Source organism: Dermacentor silvarum, chromosome 5 (assembly GCF_013339745.2).
Source record: "Dermacentor silvarum isolate Dsil-2018 chromosome 5, BIME_Dsil_1.4, whole genome shotgun sequence".
Classification (NCBI taxonomy): Eukaryota; Metazoa; Arthropoda; class Arachnida; order Ixodida; family Ixodidae; genus Dermacentor; species Dermacentor silvarum.
This window is the reverse complement of record NC_051158.1, coordinates 32,013,970-32,032,206: the sequence shown is the minus strand read 5'-3', so window position 1 is coordinate 32,032,206 and position 18,237 is coordinate 32,013,970. Positions and strand designations below refer to the sequence as shown.

General features: G+C 47.5%; 1 protein-coding gene across 1 annotated transcript in view; it reads left to right on the top strand.

Annotated features, from left to right (window-relative positions):
* The first annotated feature begins 8,021 nt into the window (after window positions 1–8,021).
* LOC125945584 (uncharacterized) overlaps window positions 8,022–18,237 on the top strand; it is an 88,836-nt gene continuing 78,620 nt past the window's right edge. The window contains exons 1-2 of the mRNA XM_049667666.1: window positions 8,022–8,200; window positions 8,872–9,128. Of these exons, the coding sequence (XP_049523623.1) occupies window positions 8,189–8,200; window positions 8,872–9,128 (269 nt within the window). The 5' untranslated portion in view covers window positions 8,022–8,188. The remainder of the gene's footprint in view (window positions 8,201–8,871; window positions 9,129–18,237) is intronic.

The following is an 18,237-nucleotide window of genomic DNA, read 5'->3' as shown; positions in this document are numbered from 1 at the left end:
GAACCTGTGCGCAAACCGTGCCCTTTTAAAAAGCTCTGATAGCGGCTATGCAGTCGCTGTGAGAAAGATTGAGAAAGATGTGAGAAAGATTGTCGTCGGTGAGCGCAGCGGCGATCGCAACCTGTTCGGCCTGTTCAGGCTTCCTTGCGATTACCGTGGCTGCATGTCCTGTGGATCTGCGGCCGTCCACCATCGCCACTGCGAAAGCTTTGTTTCCCGCGTATGCCGCCGCGTCCACAAAAGCTGAGCGTTCGCGGTTCGCTAAGGCTTGATTAAGGAGGAATTGTCCTCTCGCTTGTCGTCTGCCCCTGTTGTTTTCGGGGTGTACGTTTCTGAGTATAGGTCGCACCGTGATCTTGGCGCGGATGTCCCGTGGGAGGTCCGCAAAGTTTTGTATGTTTCCTTGAGCAAAGCCTATAGCTTCCCGATGACCATGCGCCCCGGAGTCGTCGTCGAAAGCCTACCAAGCTGGGCGCGCTGCTGGGCTTCGGCAATTTATTCCAGGGTGTTGTGCATGCCCGGGATCCCCAGCTTCTCCTTGCTGGTGCTGGTCGGAATGCCAAGGGCTTGCTTAGTGACGTTTCTAATTTGCGCATTGAGGCTGTCTCTATCGGATCTTGACCAATTGAGCATTGCCACAACGTATGTGAAGTAACAGGTGACGAACGCGTGTATGAGTTTGACGAGGTTATGTTCCTGGAGGCCCCTGTGTCTATTGGCAATTCCTCTGATGAGCCCGATAGCGTTGTTGGTCTTGGCGATGAGCTTCTGAACCGTAGAGGCATTGACGTCTTTAGTCTCTACGAAGCGGAAGTGTGGCAGGTGTGACGTCACGTCACGTGATCCGCTGCGGAGAGGCGTCGCAGCTGCGCTCGCTCGAAGCCTCGCTGCTGCGGTACCACGTGGCTAGGCGAGGGATTAACGGCTGCTTCGCCGGCGCTTGGTCACTTATTCTCGCCATGGATGGCGTGTCGACTGGGCCGTCTGTGCGTGCGCTTCAGCGCAAGCAACAGGGTGAATCCAATCATCCAGTAGATATAGCTAGACGGCAGGCTGCGAAATCTAAAGCAAATGCAAAATTGGCTGCTGAAACAGCGGAGCAAAGGGAGGCCAGATTAGCACGTTATAGAGAAGCTTACCAAGCCCGGAAGCGTACATTAATGTAACACTGTGCATAGTCTTCGCAAAACCGAGCCGAACAGACCTTTCGCTCGTGATAACAATGTTTACAGGCGTTAAACCTCAGCCAATTTTTTAGACCAGATGATAAATATTCATATAAACAGATTTTAAAAGCGAAGCTTTTCTTTCCGAATTCTTTGCGAACCTCGCCGGGTTTCGGGACCGTGGCTGCGGCCTTTGGTTGGTTGGAATAGGCTAACCTCCGATTGGTTAGCCTATTCCCTCGCCGAATAGACTAACCAATCACAGCGGAGCACGTGCGCCGCGCGCGCCGCTGAGTTCCTTGCGCTGCCACCAGGTACGCTCGCCTCCGCGCATCCGCTGCCTGATCGCTCGATTATATTCGCCGGGTAGCCGCTGCCGGATTCTATTCAGCCTTAGGGTAAAAGAAGTGACCGTATTCCGCCTCCTATTTGGTTTCGTATTCCGCCTCCTATTCAGCCTGAGGCTGAATAGGTCGCGGAATACGAAACAGCGCCCGTTTACTACACTAGGGGAACGTTATTAAATCAGGAGCCGCAAGTCAATCCCCCCAAGTCATTCACAGTAGTGTTTCTGATATCCCTAAGGCCGATTCAGTGCACAAAATCCATTCATTTATTATGACAGAGCTGAACGTAGCTGGCCAACAGGTATGCTTTCTCAGCCACAATTACTGAACACGCTCGATCTGCGAAAAACCTAGGTAGATAAACCAAAGTGTTAAGCCAAGACATTCTTCCTTCCGCTCCGGCCAAAATAGTTCAGTTTCGGTTCAACTGTAGCGCGAAAAATAAGATAACGGTTCAGCCGGCCTGAATCGGTTTTGTTTTCGCGATTGCAGAATGTTTGCAGGATTGCAGCATAAAATGATTTAAAACGTGCGCTAGCTGTTCTTCGCGTTTGGACCAGTTTTTAAAAAATGGCATTGCGGAAGCACAAGCGTATCGAGCTTACTCCAGTTTACATTCCAATGTAATTAAAAGTGGCCGTACAGCTAGGAAGCGGTTTTTCATTTCAAGATTATACAGTTTTTTTCTACTTCAAATACTTTTTTACGAAAGCCTACAAAGGCTACTCGAATCGCGTCACTACAGAATAATTATCTGCCCAGGCGGACTTCATTTCCAGGAACAATAAAAGCAATCTATTTACTAATTAAACAAATTACATTTATTAACTTTGTCCTTATAAACTTCGGCGCACATGTATATATTGGAAAGTTAAAAAGAGTTGGCATAAAAGTAGAAGTGGGCGAATATCAAACTTTTCGAATACGAGTCGAATACGAATACATAGTAAGTAGCGAACATCGAATAGTCAAACGTAGACACATATATTCATACCACGAATATTTATTTCGGTATAATTGGGCACGACGCTTGCACTGACTGGCGAAAAAAATACAGCCAACAATCACGGAAAATGAGTATCAGTTTTAAAAATAAGATCACTAATTTTCTATAAAAGAACGACGCGAATAGGTTCTGGACATCCTTAGAGCCTGGTCGCAAACAAGTTTAACAAGAATGAATGGGTGCTGTATGAATATACCTTTGCGAAATCTTTAAAGAAAAGATTGTTTTAAAAAAGATCGCAAGTTGTGACAAAAAAGAACGGAAAAAAAACTGCTGAAGGACTTGTAAACTGTAGCCATATATGTAAGAGGGCCCGTTTCAAGGAAAACATAACTCGCTGTAACGTGAAAGATAAAACTTCTACATGACTACAATTGCATGAAACACTACTTTATTTCAACTTTGAACCTTATTTCGCATTTTCCCTCCCTTTTTTACAAAGAAAAAAATCAAGGACAAGGATCAAAAATCTGCACAACAGCAGCTCGAACTTGATTCCTGCCCCTTTTTAAATAAACTAAATTACAGACTACAAGCAAGTATCAGAAGTTGTAATGCAGGCTTCCGCCGGGAAACCAAAAACAAAACTTCGTTACCGAATCTATTACGGCAGTGCTTCGAAAGCTTTTGTCCTTCTTGCACGTCTGGTAATTTGTGATACTTAATTCTATTGCGACGACAATTGCACGGACTCCAGGCACTCCACCGTCGCCGTGATGTTCCGTATAAAGCGCAAGCTGCGATAACATCGCAGCCGCGCGCCGTATGCTGTGCGTGCGAGGGTGGTCCGAGGATGGTGGCACGATCTCGCGCGTGCAATGGAGGAAAGCGGCAAGGAAGCGTGCCCTCTCCCTTCGCGGGCAAGGCACCGGGGAAATGATGGACGGGGGGTGATTGTTTTATTCCTGCGGTGGCCACTTATGGCGCGGGTGAGCACGGCCGAGGTGGCCCAGTCTTGAAAGGGATCGGCGATCGGTACTGAGTCTAGAGCGCCGAGGGTTGATAGCTTCGTACGCGCTGTGCTCTTGCAGCTTAGTTTGCAATTTAGCGAGAGGCAGCACGAAGGACAATTCACACGCTGTTGTTGCCGCTCTTGCTCACGCCAGCGTTTTTACATCCAGTGTCCGCGGTCATCGATTGAGATGTGTTCATGTTTGCCTCAATCGTTTCAAATAAAGTTTCTTCATTCATTCATTCTCCGCACGTGACACCCTGCTTGTTAAATGCGTAAGCATTTCTATGCTAACCCAACGAGTAAAACCGTCCGTGCGTCCATCCGTCACTCCGTCTGTCCGTAACGTAAGCCGATCGCTTTCAAGATAGGGCCCTCAGCACCGGGCGAATTCACGTTCGCGCTGCGTCTCGTTTCAACGCGACCTAAGCGGCGAGAACACAGCGCTCACGAAGCTGTCAGCAGTCGGCGCTCTCTGTCCCCATCGTACATCGCTTTCAAGATAGGGACCGCGCGGCCACGCCATACGCAGCCGACACCGGAGTACGGTTGATCACTGTTCATAATGGTCGACGTAGATGGATAAGGCGGCTAAAGAGCGATAACGTCCTTATACTGATCGGAACGTCATCAGTGACCTGGCACCGCCACCTTGCTGTAGTTTGCTTGCGTCATCAATTCACCTTTAGCCGCCGTTCGCCGGCAGTTCGTGTCACACAGGCACTGTCGTTTATACAGGTCGGATCAAGTTTCATAACATTGATAACGACACAGGGCCTGCGTGGAGATGAGCGAGTGGCACAATGCTTACGCATGCTTAGACAACTCCCAGAGCAGTTTCTGCGTCAATTTTTAATGTAGTTAGTAAGTCAATGTTTACAAGTTTATACGGTTGATAGAGCTACTACCCTTACTTCGTATAGCTGTGTAATAATTTGCTATCGAAATCGATGCTCCGCCTTTCGGGCGTGACCACGACTTTTTAGCAGACATAATCAGGTATCCTGTACTAATAATTTGAGGGCAAATATATCAGTATACATGGCAGTTTTTAAATGTTGAAGCACGCAACTGGACTTTCATGACGATCCCCTTCAAGTTTAATTAATTGATGTCATCACTATGATTAGTCAATGGATTGGCTTGCGTCTTTTTGCAAATCATGTCCGCCCCGGCACACAGTTCGTCTGTAGCGACGTAATTCGAGTAACTTTGTGGGCTTACATAAAAAAGAGTGTTAGAAGTAAAAAAAAAACACTGTATAATGTGTGTTTCACGAAATGTGTTTGGAATTAAGTTAGATAAGATTAGATAATTGAACAGTTTTATATGGATTGCTTTTACGAAGGTATCATTCATGTAATAAACTGACTGAATGCAGTTATTAGAAAACTAATGCACCGCCGTGGCCGGGATTCGATGCCGCGACCGCGTGCTGAGTAGCCCAACACCATAGCCACTAAGCAACGGCGGCGGGTACATACACTTCCACAGGGTGAGCCGCACTCTCCACCAAATGTTGGGCGTCGAAGGAGTAAACTACCGCTTAATAACACATGCTTGCCCACATCGTAAAAAAACATTGTCTTCTATCCACCGTAAGGCCGCATATAAGCATTCTTCGCCTGGATATGCAGTGTTGAGCACGATGGCTTGTTAGGGTGGGCTTTTCAATAATGCATGTTCGACGTTTTGATATATGTCCGCTACTAACATCCGATTTCTTTGCATTTCATTTATATGTTTTTCTGCTACCACCCAATTCTTGGTGTATCCCCCACCATGCGTTAGTGCCGTTATCTGCGGACACCGTCCCTACCCTCATAATTTCAGCTATTGCAATTTATCTTGTTCATACAATTGACAACATAAACGTTCCTCGCAAAGTACCCGACTGCGGATTCTGCACGCAACACTGTTAAAAGTATGCGAATAACCAAGTTCCAGCTATGGAGATTTGTCCAATATATTGGACATCAAATACTCCATCGCTCTGCCGTCCTCAGCGTATTTTCCCCGTAAACACCAGTTGTCCAATATTTTGGACACCTACTAGTGCCATCTATGAAGTTTTGTCGAAGTTGCGCCAGCGGATCCGGAAATAAAGGAGACGACATGGCGGCATTCAGCGGAGCGGCGTTCTACGGCGACCGCCGGAGAAGTAAGTGCTGTTCATAGTATTGTTTGACCGTTTTAACGTGTTCTTTATGATTAACTGGAAAGGTAATGATACAGGAAGTATGCTGAATGGAAAATTTTAGTTACGCGTACGCTTGCTTTTCTCTGCTAGTGATTTGATATTGCATGTCGAACACTTTGGACACTGGCACTCAAGACCGTCATTGCGAATGTACGGTCGCCACGTGCAGTGCGTTGAACGAGCGTTCATTTCGGTGTCACGCGGCGTTTCTTTGTGCTTGCTTGTCTTTTAAGTGCGAAGCACGCGAGGGGCCCGGGCTGTCGGCGTGTCATGTCGTGGTCCCGCGCAAAAACACAGTCAAAACAAGCGCAGAATTATCAAAACCGGTTCAAAATAAAGTAACATGATTCAGAATATTCAAGCATTGAGTGCATTAATTAGCAGAAACTCGTGAAAGTCGTGAAAATCTTGTAACTGTGATCCTCATGTCGTCGTGGCCACGCGCAGCAAAGACTTCGGCTCCACGCGCGTGTTGGTTTGGCTCCATGTGCATGGCGGTTTCCCGCCTGTTGTGCCTTAGCACAGGTGTCAAAACGGATGATTGATTGCTAAACACAAGATAAACGCAAGGGAAGCACCGGCGAATCACTGCTTCGCACTTCCCCAGATTTCACGTTGAGTAGAACTGCATTACCGCCGAGTGTACCAATGCCGCTGTACCCAATTTTCTTTTATGGCGTGCATGAATAAAAGTGCCTCTTTTTTTTTTTTTTTTTTTGTTCTGGGGACAGCCCTCGCTTGTCGGAGGACATGGCGGAGCAGATACTCCAGCAAATAGCGCAGGGCAGCTCGTCAGACCTCGACTTGTCGGACACCGACGATGACATTATCGCTGATCCGAGCTTTTCTGCGCCCCTTCACGGTTTGAGCTCCGAAGAGGATGAAAGAGGCGATGATGACGGCCCATCCACATGTAGCAGAAAGTCAGCTGGGGTGTCCTGAAACCGACAGAATAATCAGCTACTACAGGATAAAGGCAGGCGTCAATAAATGGATCGTCAGGAGCATATTTGACCTTTTCGACATTGCTCTTGGCAACTCGTGGAGGCAGTACACCAAAGACTTGCGCGCACAGCAGAAACGGCAGAAAGAAATACCAATATTCATGGAGTTTCGTCTTGCAGTGGCCGAATCACTCGTTGAACTGGTGCCACGTGAATGAAAACGCAGACGGCGACAGCGACACCGAGTGGGTTCCGCCATCGAAACGCGATCGAAGTACAGCTTCCGCCATGCACCTCCCAAGGTCATGAGGAAGCTGACCTTGGGAGGGCAGCTTCCGGGCAGCGTGTGCATCCTTGAAGCATGCATGAAGACGAAGTTCTTCTGTACAAAACGCCAGCTCTTCTTTTGCGTAACGAAGGAAGGGCACTGTTTCGAATCGGCCCACACAAGGTAAACTTCTGACAAAAATAATTTGTGGGAAGCAAATTAGTGCCCACTTTGTATTTTATTTTATATTTGTAAAGTGTTGATTAATAAACGGTTCTTCCAGCATTGGTAACAATTTTCTTCAGTGAGGTAGCTTTGTGTTACTGCAAGCCCACTGCTTCACAATTTACCTGATAGAGTTCCAGTGTCCAGTATATTGGCATCATGCCATAATAAAACCATGGACGTTATTGAAATAAGAAGCGTCACTTTTCATCTTTGTTGTCTACACATCATAGCTTGAAAGTTTCAGGAAGATCTGCGAACCGAAATACAACCCGGAAGTCAGGGAGGATAAAGGAATTCATAGGACAAGAAAGCTTCTATTAAAAACAATTTCTTTGCATCCTGTTTCTTTTCGTAATCACACGACGATCGAAATCCGTGCGCTTCTAACGTAATTTTAGACGTACAATGACGGGACACGACCGCTGCAAGTCGATAAGTCCCCTCCGCGAACGCCGAGCACTTGCACCTAGGTCCCATAACCGACTATTTCAACACGAAGTACACACGTGGAAAGATGGACAGATACAGGTGGAATGCGTTCTACAGATATATCTCGGCCCCTGAACGGTCAATAACCAAACACGCCACGCCCTGCTGTGCACACTTGCAGCGCCAGTCGTACAACGTTAAACCTTTTCTTTCTTTCTTTTTCTCAGTACTACCAAGACTACGCGAACTTTCCGTGTTTAGAACACACTGCGCCGCTATCTCGCCCTGGTCACAGCACCGAATGAGATTAGAAAGAAAAGTAGTAAAGGAGGCGGAGACGCTCTTCAAAGCAGGAAAAGCAGAAAGAATCCGCGAAGAATGTTAAACCAAAACAAGGTCTCCGTGAAAAACGCACGCGAGCCCTCCGTGGACAGACGAGGTGAAATGCTCTGTTGTTTACGAACAAGGTGCCTGACCCTCCCGCTGACAGCCCATTTGCCTAGGCTGGAAGCGCATCAGCGAATCAAGGAGGCGGAGTCTTCGTGGCGTATAAAAGCGATCCGTCTCATCGCAGAACACGCACTTCTCTCCTAGTGAGCTACCAGCAGTAACAGCAGCTCCTTCAGGCCACTTGACTCGTCAAGCATCATGAAAACTTTCGTAAGTACCCACCACTCTGCTAAGCTTCGTAGTTAAGGGAACGCCAATCGAGCGCGAAAAAAAAAATGTCTACCACTCTAGGCACCGTCCTTTTCATAGCGTAGTTCTCGGCAGGCAAGGAATTAGGCAACGCATATGAGCTCCAAAGATCAGCAAATGCATAACGTTTATACAGGTACACCCGTGGTAAATATGAAAGAAAACAGCCTATTTATTTTCAAGCAACAATTATTTATGACACGAGCAGGCAAACCGGATTTACGAATATGTGCCAAGAATCTCATCAACCAAACACAGTTCTGTTTGGCATCAATATTAGGCTACTTTCACATCCTGAATGCAAATTCAAGTGTTTTATTCTGCTTAGCTCTGAAGCTTTCGCTCTTTTCTAAAGTTTTGCACATTCCATGAGAGCCGGTGGCCAAAGTTGTCATAATTCCTGCTTTTTAAGTTTATTCCGACTTAACATAACCAATTAACAACAAAAGGGTATAGACATTTCGCCACCTATATATATGCATGTGACATCCTCAGTATACGCTGACACAAATGAGGGGAGGTCCCAATCTACTCGGCTCACCCGGCTTTTGGAACATTTTTTGCATTTGTAGGTTTTATAGCACTAAACAAGTAAATTAAGCATCCCTCAACAATTGTCGATCCCTTCGCAGACACTGACCGTCGCCTGCCTCTTGGTGGCCGGAGCCCATTGTGGCGCCATCTACACCTACGGCGTTCCAGCCACCTATCCAGTTGTCCACCAGCCTTTGGTGCAGCCCCTGGTGTACCAGACTGCGGTCAGGGCCCCCGTTGTGGCACATCACAAGGAACTGGTTCACGTACCACACCAGGGGTACAGCTACGGCCTTCAGGAGAGCAAGGTGGTCCAGCCAAAGTCCACCGTCGTCCACCACGACCCACTCACCGGGTGAGGAGTGCTAACTATAAATATCTCCACTTGCATTCTGCGGAGATTTCTGCACCACGTATTAACCAACAGTCTGAGATGTAGAGAGAGTTGCAAAAAAATAGGTTGTATGAAAATGTAGTCTTAGCAGTCGTCCATACTTCTTTCTAGATCCACTGCAATCAGTGCGCTGTCGGACGCTAAGAAATTCGATATCTGTACATTTGGGTCTAGAGAGACAAGATACTCCTGACCAGCGGAAGCCATAGCTACCATCCCGGACTGACACAGCGTTCAGTCCTGGTACCTTGAACCTAGTAGCCGCTGTGTTTTTACTCTGTCATGGTACCGCAGCCCAGAGTTCCAGTGCTCTAGACAGAACTGTGGAGGACCGTAACCGTACAAGCCACGGACACGCGCTCAACGAGGACAGAACAAACGCCGATTTGAAAGTAGGCCCTGTGGCGAAAAAGGAGGATGATAGAAAAACCATCTGCGCATGGCGTTGTATTCGTTGTGTTTGCGTTGTCCTTGTACTTGCTCTTCTAACCACGCTTTGTACGCGTACGTTTTCGTAAAATGAATCCCTTCTCTCTTGCTCAGTTTTCTGCTGTTCGAATTTGAGAAAAATACGCTTTGTAAAAGCACCAAGTTGTTCTCACCTGACGTGAGCTGTTCCGCGCGTTTGATTTTTCTGACATAACGCCACCTCTCAACGGAAGGGATGCCTCGTAGACCAGAATTCAAACTTTGGCACAACTAACACGGTACAGTACTGGTGCTGACTTGGAAAAAAATCGTCATTCATCTTCCTTGTCTGCCGAAAGATACAGCATACAAATGTTCGTTCGAAGAGCTTTTAAAAGACCTCCGACTCTAAAGTATGCCTTTCTCAAACGCAGTGTGAAGCGGACGTCACTCAGTAATTCGCATTGAGGCGGCTCATTGGCCCCATAGAATCCACATAAAGCAAACCCAGATGACCATATCAAATGTACAGTCTCATGTGATCATGTAGGACTGTTGAACATGGAGACACATTGAGGTTTCTTTTTTCTGGTTTTGGTTTTTCAAATAGAACCTGCTTCGTCATGGTACGGCCGAGAATCACGATTGAGAGAATAACGACGGTTACAAGCTTGCGGTGTTTGCAGTGTTGATGCGATGACAGTGCAAACACCACAGAACGCACGTCCCAGATAATCTTAGCGACGGTGACATTATTTTATGGTTACGCTGGCGAGGTTTTATGCTACAGGTCACATTACCATCTCGTCCTTTTCCTCCCGAACAGCCTTCCCTACCAGCAGACTGACTACCACCACGCCCCAGTGGTGACCGGGACCAGCAGCTATGTTTACCAAAGCCGTCCGGGCTACCTCGCCGAGCGCACCAAGACCTACGTCCTCTGAACAAGCCCCTATGCGCCATGACACCACACCCAAACTGCATACGGCCAGTTAGCTGACCAACCACCCTAGATTCATATCGTTGTCTTGTTGCTGTTAATAAATACAAATGATTTATCCTAATTGCGTCCAGTACTTAATATTTCGGGCGGACCAACATGCAACATGCGGAGCAACATGCAAATGTTTGCTTGTGTGCGCGTAACATCATGCTTGTTAATTTAGCTAGTAAGTGAACGTTTAGAAGTTTATACGGCCGATAAAACTGCTATCCTTACTTCGTATATCTGTCTACTAATTTGCTCTCTTAATCGATGCTTTGCCTTTCGGGCGACACTGCGTCTTTTTTGAAGAAAACCCACAAATGTTACTTGAATCACGTCACTAGAGATTAACTATCTGCCCAGGTGGAAATCATTTGCAGGAAAACCAAAGCAATCAATTCAATAGTTCAGCTAATTACATTACTTAAATTTTAGTTACAATCTTTAGGGCACATTTATATACGTAAGGTCGAAAGGAATCGCCATAGAAGTAGACGTTGGCGAATATAAAACCTTTCGAGTAGGAATCGAATACGAATAGTAAGTGTCGAATATCGAATAGTCAAATGCAGACGCATATATTCATGACAGGAATGTTTATTTTGGTATTATTAGGTATCACGCTTATACTGACTAGTGAAAAATATACGGCCAACTATCACGGACAATTAGGATCAGTTTTAAACTTAACATCACTATAATTGTCTATAAAGAATGATGTGAATAGATTCTCAACATCTTTATAGCCTGGTGGCAAACAAGTTTTCCAGGAATGAGTGGCTGCTGTACTGATCACCTTTCCAAAATCTCTAAAGAAAAGGCTCTTTAAAAAGATCACAATCGTTGGACAAAGAAAAGAACGGAAAATGACTGCTGAAGGTCTTGTGGGCCGTAGCCGCACCTAAGAGGGCCGTTTCAAGGAAAACAAAACTGGCTATAGCTTCAAAAATGCAGCTGCTATATGACTATAATAGCATGAAACACTAAATTACAGACTACAAGCAAAAATTAGAAGCTTTAATGCAGGCTTCCGCCACGAAACCGAAAACAAAGCTTTCTTTACCCATTTTTTTTCGGCTGTGCTTCGCAAACTTTTGTCTTCCTTTCACCTCTGATAATTGTGATTCTTTTTATTACGACAGCAATTAAACAGACACTCCAGGTGCGTTTTCACCGTTGCCGCCATGTTCCACACAGTCCAAGAACGATAACATCGCCGCCGCGCGCCGTATCGCGCGGGCAATGGAGGAAGGTGGGGAGGAAGCGTGCCGTCTTCCATCGCGCGCAAGGCACCGGGGAAGGGGGGGGGGGGGGGGGGAGCCGGGGTTGAGCAGCAAAGGAACGTCAGGCTCTCTAGTTTCTCTGCAGACAGTGCTTTCTCTCGCTAAAGAGACGCAAAGGTGTATGAATGAAGGCGAAGCTACTTTCAACCCCAGTCACATCATATGCTGTAGCATCAAGTCCATTACAGACACCGAGGCCAGCGTCAAATCACTCTGCCTGCAGATGATTGCAATCAAGAGCCCGCTACGGCACGGTTTGAGAACTGCGGCACGCTGCACCATTGGCTGAAAATGCGATTACCATTCGCTTTTTATTGCGATAGCAAATATATGGACACTTCAACCGGATTTATGCCGTCGGCGTCGCCGTCGCCGTGAGGTTCCCTATAGATAAAATCTTCGCCGCGCGCCGTATGCCCGAGCGGAAGCGTGCGGAGACGCGCGCTATCACGGAGAGCGAACGCACTCAATCTCCCACGCGCAAGCAAGGAAGCGGGAAGCCAGCGTCGGAGGAAACGGGGGGGGGGGGGGGGGGGGGGCACTTCTGCTCTGCCAAAAACCGCGCTCGTTGCTCGCTCGCACCGTCGCTTATCTCCGCACGGCTCTAACCTTTATGCGCCGTGCATTCGCCGCTCAGTTTCCGTTGAAGCGATAGACCGCACGTACCTGCGCCCGCTGCTGCGGCGTATGCGCTTGCTGCCAGCGTTTTGACAGTCGTTGTCTGGAGTCATTCAGTGTGATCTATTCATGTTTGTTTGTGCGCGCTCACACCACGCTTGTTCAATCAGTTAGTAATAGTCGGGCCACATTTTCCAACGCACGCTACACATGCAATGCTGCCCGGGTCGGCAGTGCAGCGCTACAGGTGTGTCCCTTCGCACGCGCTGCCCACGGGAAGCGCTTCTCATCAACACCACCGTTTCACACGCGCCTTCTCGTGGTCATCGAGTCTCTCTTCATGTCGGTCTACTTACGCCGCAGCACACCTGCTTACTTAATCAGCTCATGTTTACTACAATTCATATTGCTACCAAAGCCGCTCACCTTACTTCGTATGACATTGCTGTGTTGCTATCGCATTCATTGCTTCGCCCTTAGGGCGAAACTGTGACATTTTTCATCTTCGGCGCGTCCATGACTACCGCGATACCGAACCGCCGAACTGAGTCACAGATTTCTATCAGCGGGTGACTGCTTCGGAGGAGGGCCGCTTGGCGACGCCTGCGTCGCTAGAATGACCGAATACGGCTGAGCGTGGCCGCACTTGCCCTATCTTGAAAACAATCTGTGATGGATACAGAGTCAGTCTAGACGCACCGAAGGCTGATAGCTTCGGGCGCACTGTGTTCTGGCCGCTTATTTCGCGTTGAAGCGTGAGGCAGCACGAAATGCAATTAGCTCGCCGCTGTGGCCGCTCTTCCTCGGGCCAGCGTTTTGACAGCCAGTGTCCGCGGTCATCGAGAGGGACGTGTTCATGTTTGCATCTCTGCACTTGTTAATGTCATGCTTTCTAATTTAGTTAGTAAGCCAATGTTTGCAAGTTTATACGGTCGTATAGTTGTCCAATAATTTGCTGTCGCAAACGATGCTTCGTCCGAAACCACGAGCGACTTTTTAGCCGACATATTCTTAGCAGAACGAATAATTTGAGGCTTATTATGTCAGTATACATGGGAAATGCTTCTGGTAGACTTTTATGGCGATTCACTTCAACTTTCCAATATGAATATGGCCCGTAAAGTTTGTAAATAAGAATTTAACTACTGGATTCAGTATAATTATTCAATAAATTTCTTTGGGTTTTCTTGCTAATGATGTTCGCCCGGGCAGATAGTTCGTCTGTAGCGACGTGATTCGAGTAACCTTGTGGGCTTACTTAAGAAAGAGTCTTCGAAGTAAAAAATAAATCACTGTATAAGGGTTTTTTCATGAAACGCGTTCGTAATTCGTTAAATTAGGTGAAGATTAGGTAATTGAATAATTTCATATGGATTACTTTTATACATGCAAGAAATCACTGAATGTAGGAATTAGAAAACTGATTGTGCAAATTCGACACCACGGACCCGAGCACATGAGGGTTGGACCCTCCCACGTGTCGCCGTGCGTGGCTTAGCCGTGTCCGGGGAAAGGGGGATCCTGGGGGTTGAGCCAAAGCCGGGTGTTTGGACCTTTACGGCCCCTCGGCAGAGGCAACACACCTCTTTGGCCTCTGCTTCACGTAGACGGCCCCCCTGGGCTGACCCACCCAGGGGAAACCGGCTGGTCGCCTTTTCCTATCCCCCTCTCTGCCCTTTTTTCTTTCCTATCTCCTTTATTTACTGTCCTGTCTCCTCTTCTCTTCAGTTACTTCCTCACTTTCATAGGCGGCTCGGGTTAAACTTGTGTAGGTGCCCTCTCTTGGGTTTGTATATAAGGTTATAGCGGCAATGTACGGCTGGCGCCTGCAGCCTTACACGTTAAGTGCTGCAGCGTCCCCTTGTTGGACTCCGTGGTGGGTGGCTGCCATTGCTGCCGAAGTACACTATACTCCTATGGGAACACCTGCTTTTCCACGGCTTCTTGATCGTCTGCCTCAGAAGAGGGGACGCACCGATGAGTTCTTGAATTTGTTCACCCGGCCTAAAGACATTTCCCCACGATATCAGGTAGTACATAGTGAAAGAACTGAAAGACTAGCGAGAACCATATCCCCATTTGTAGTTGCGAAAACCTTGACCAACACTCTAGGCCCTGGCTACAAAGTCACCAAAATGCCAAGTGGGGACCTTCAGCTTGAGCTACGTGATAAGGAGCAACACAACCGACTTAGCAAGCTTGTTACCTTTGGTGATGTCCCAGTTACTGTTTCACCGCATCGATCCATGAACACAGTACGGGGGGGCAGTATCCGAAGCAGACCTCATCGACCTATCTGAAACCGAATTGCTAGAAGGATGGAAGGATCAGAACGTCACAAATGTGCAGCGCATTGTTATGAGGCGGGACAACAAAGACATTCCCACGAAACACCTCATACTCACCTTCGAATTGAGCACTTTACCACAAAGCATTGAAACAGGCTACACAAAAATAGCAGTAAGACCATATATACCCAATCCTAGGCGATGCTACCAATGTCAAAGATTCGGCCATGGTTCACAGAACTGCCGTGGTCGACTCACCTGTGCTAAGTGTGGAGTACAAGGTCATGCCTCAGACAACTGCGAGGCCACACCTCACTGCGTTAATTGCGATGGTGAGCATCCAGCGTACTCCCGGTCTTGTCCAAGTTGGAAAAAAGAAAAGGAAATTATAACACTGAAAGTCCGTGAAAACATATCGTTCAGGGAAGCACGCAAAAGGTGCTCACCATTCCACACGACCACTTACGCTGATGCGGCGCGTCAAGGGGCAGCGTCGCAGCGGCTACTGCCACCAGCCCAGCCCGCGCACAGCGAGCTGTCGCTTGTGGCTCCTGCCCCCAGGGTGGAAGTAGCTAAGTCTACTCCACCTAACCAGCAAACAGGCCCGGTTACCCTAGGGTTGCTGGCACCACAACAGCCCTCGGTGGCAGCCTGCGCTACGCGAAGCGAACCCGCAGGCCGGCCCACCAGCAGCTCCCACGGTGGGTGCAGTCAAGGCTGCCTCACCCTCTCCGGCCATTGCTGGCTGTGGTAACACCCGGCGCAGCTCAGGCCCAAAGGCAGCCCCATCGACCTCCGGGCTGGTGGGCACAAATGTCTCGTCCTTCGCGGCGAGACTCTCTCGCGAAACTTCTCGCTCGCAAGAGCGCGTGTCCGTCGCCTCTCAAGAGGCTATGGACACTACACCCATCCCGACGGCGCACCAAGCGCCTAAGGAGCGGCGAGGCTCCCTCGATCGACCGCTTCAAAAAGGACAAATCCCGCGTTACAGGGCCTGGAAAGGGCTCTGTAATCTAAGGCAATACAGCACCAATTTACTTTCATTATGGAAACACAAATCATTCAATGGAACGTCAGAGGCCTTCTTAGGAACCTCGACGATGTCCAAGAACTTCTTTACCAACACAATCCAAAAGTGCTGTGTGTACAGGAAACGCACTTAAAATCGAAACCTACAAATTTTCTCCGACAGTATGTTACGTTTCGTAAAGATCGCGATGATGCTCTCGCATCATCAGGCGGTGTTGCCATTATAATTCACAAAAGCATAGCATGTCAACATTTGCAGCTACAAACGCCCCTCGAAGCAGTGGCAGTTCGACTTGTTCTTCTGAACAAACTCATCACCATTTGCTCGCTTTACATTCCCCCACATTACCACTTACACAAACATGAATTTCAGTCCCTTATAGACGAATTGCCAGAACCTTATCTTGTTCTTGGCGATTTCAATGCGCACAGCAGTCTGTGGGGCGACTCTCGTATCGATGCGCGAGGTCGTCTTGTTGAAGAATTTCTTTTCTCGTCTGGTGCGTGCCTCCTGAATAAGAAGGAACCTACATTTTACTGTATTGCAAACAGAACCTTCTCTTCTATTGACCTTAGCATAGCTTCCCCGTGTCTATTTCCTGAACTTGAATGGGAAGTTACCAAAAATCCGTACGGGAGCGATCACTTCCCAATACTACTGAGAACAACCACAGAAAATAAGTCTCCACCACAAGCCCCTCGATGGAAGGTTGATACAGCAGATTGGGAGAAATTTCAAACTCTTACTAGCAATATCTCCTGGGCTGACATGTCTTCGTTAGGAATTGATGCTGCTGTAGAGTATTTCACTGCCTTCATAATTGATGCCGCTTCTAAATGCATATCCGAAATAAGTGGTGTGGCATGCAAACGCCGTGTCCCATGGTGGAACGACGAATGTAGAAACGCTCGTAGGAAACAGAACAAAGCGTGGGGGTTGCTACGTGATTCACCTACTGCCGAGAATCTTATCAACTTTAAGAAGATAAAGTCACAAGGCAGGAGAACGCGCCGACAGGCCAGAAGAGAGAGTTGGCAGAAGTTTTTATCAGGTATACACTCGTATACAGATGAGGCCAAAGTATGGAACAGGGTTAACAAGGTGAGAGGACGACAAACATATTCACTCCCTTTGGTAAATACGCAGGGCGACAGCTTGGAAGACCAAGCGAACCACCTGGGTGCACATTTTGAACATGTGTCGAGTTCATCGCACTATTCTCCGGAATTCACAAAATGCAAAGCAGCAATAGAAAAACAAAAACTAGACCGAAAGAGCACCGGGAACGAGCCATATAATTTACCTTTCTCTTTAGCAGAGCTTCATGCATCACTCGCCTGTTGCAACCAATCTGCCCCAGGCTCTGACCGCATATTATATGAAATGTTGAAGAACCTACCCTCTGAAACGAAGAAAACCCTTGTCTGTCTGTATAACTCTATATGGACCTCCGGCGAGATCCCCTCTGCCTGGAAAGAGGCCATAGTGATCCCTATCCTGAAGCAGGGGAAGGATCCATCCTCTGTATCGAGTTATCGGCCCATAGCGCTAACAAGCTGTCTCTGCAAAGTCTTTGAAAAAATGATAAACCGTCGCCTATTACATTTCCTAGAATGAAACAGACTGCTTGATCCATACCAGTGTGGTTTTCGCGAGCGTCGATCCACCACTGACCACTTGATACGTATTGAGGCGCAGATACGCGAAGCTTTTGTTCACAAACAGTTCTTCTTGTCTGTATTTTTAGACATAGAAAAGGCCTACGACACCACATGGCGGTTTGGCATACTGAGAGACCTCTCCCACTTTGGTATACGTGGTAATATGTTAAATGTTATTGAGAGTTATCTGCTGAATCGCACATTCCGTGTTCAAGTTGGCAATGTTTTATCACGACCTTTTGTGCAGGAAACTGGTGTACCCCAAGGAGGCGTGCTCAGTTGCACACTCTTTATCGTTAAAATGAACACGCTTCGTGCTTCTTTACCACCAGCTATCTTTTATTCCATCTACGTGGACGACGTACAGATAGGCTTCAAGTCCTGTAACCTCGCAGTGTGCGAGAGACAGGTACAGCAGGGGCTCAACAAAGTGTCTAAGTGGGCAGAGGAAAACGGGTTCAAAGTAAACCCCCACAAAAGTTCTTGTGTTCTTTTCACCAGGAAGAAAGGTCTTGTTGCAGATCCAACTATCGAAATGTATGAACAACAAATACCTGTGAACAAAGAACACAAATTTTTAGGCATCATACTTGACTCTAAGCTTACTTTCATTAGCCACATAAAACATCTAAAGGCGAAATGCCTAAAAACAATGAACTTACTGAAAATTTTATCTCACACATCCTGGGGCACCGACAGGAAGTGTTTAATGAACCTTCACAAGAGCCTCATTCGGTCACGATTGGACTATGGTGCCGTAGTATATCACTCTGCCGCCCCGAGCGCGCTAAAAATGC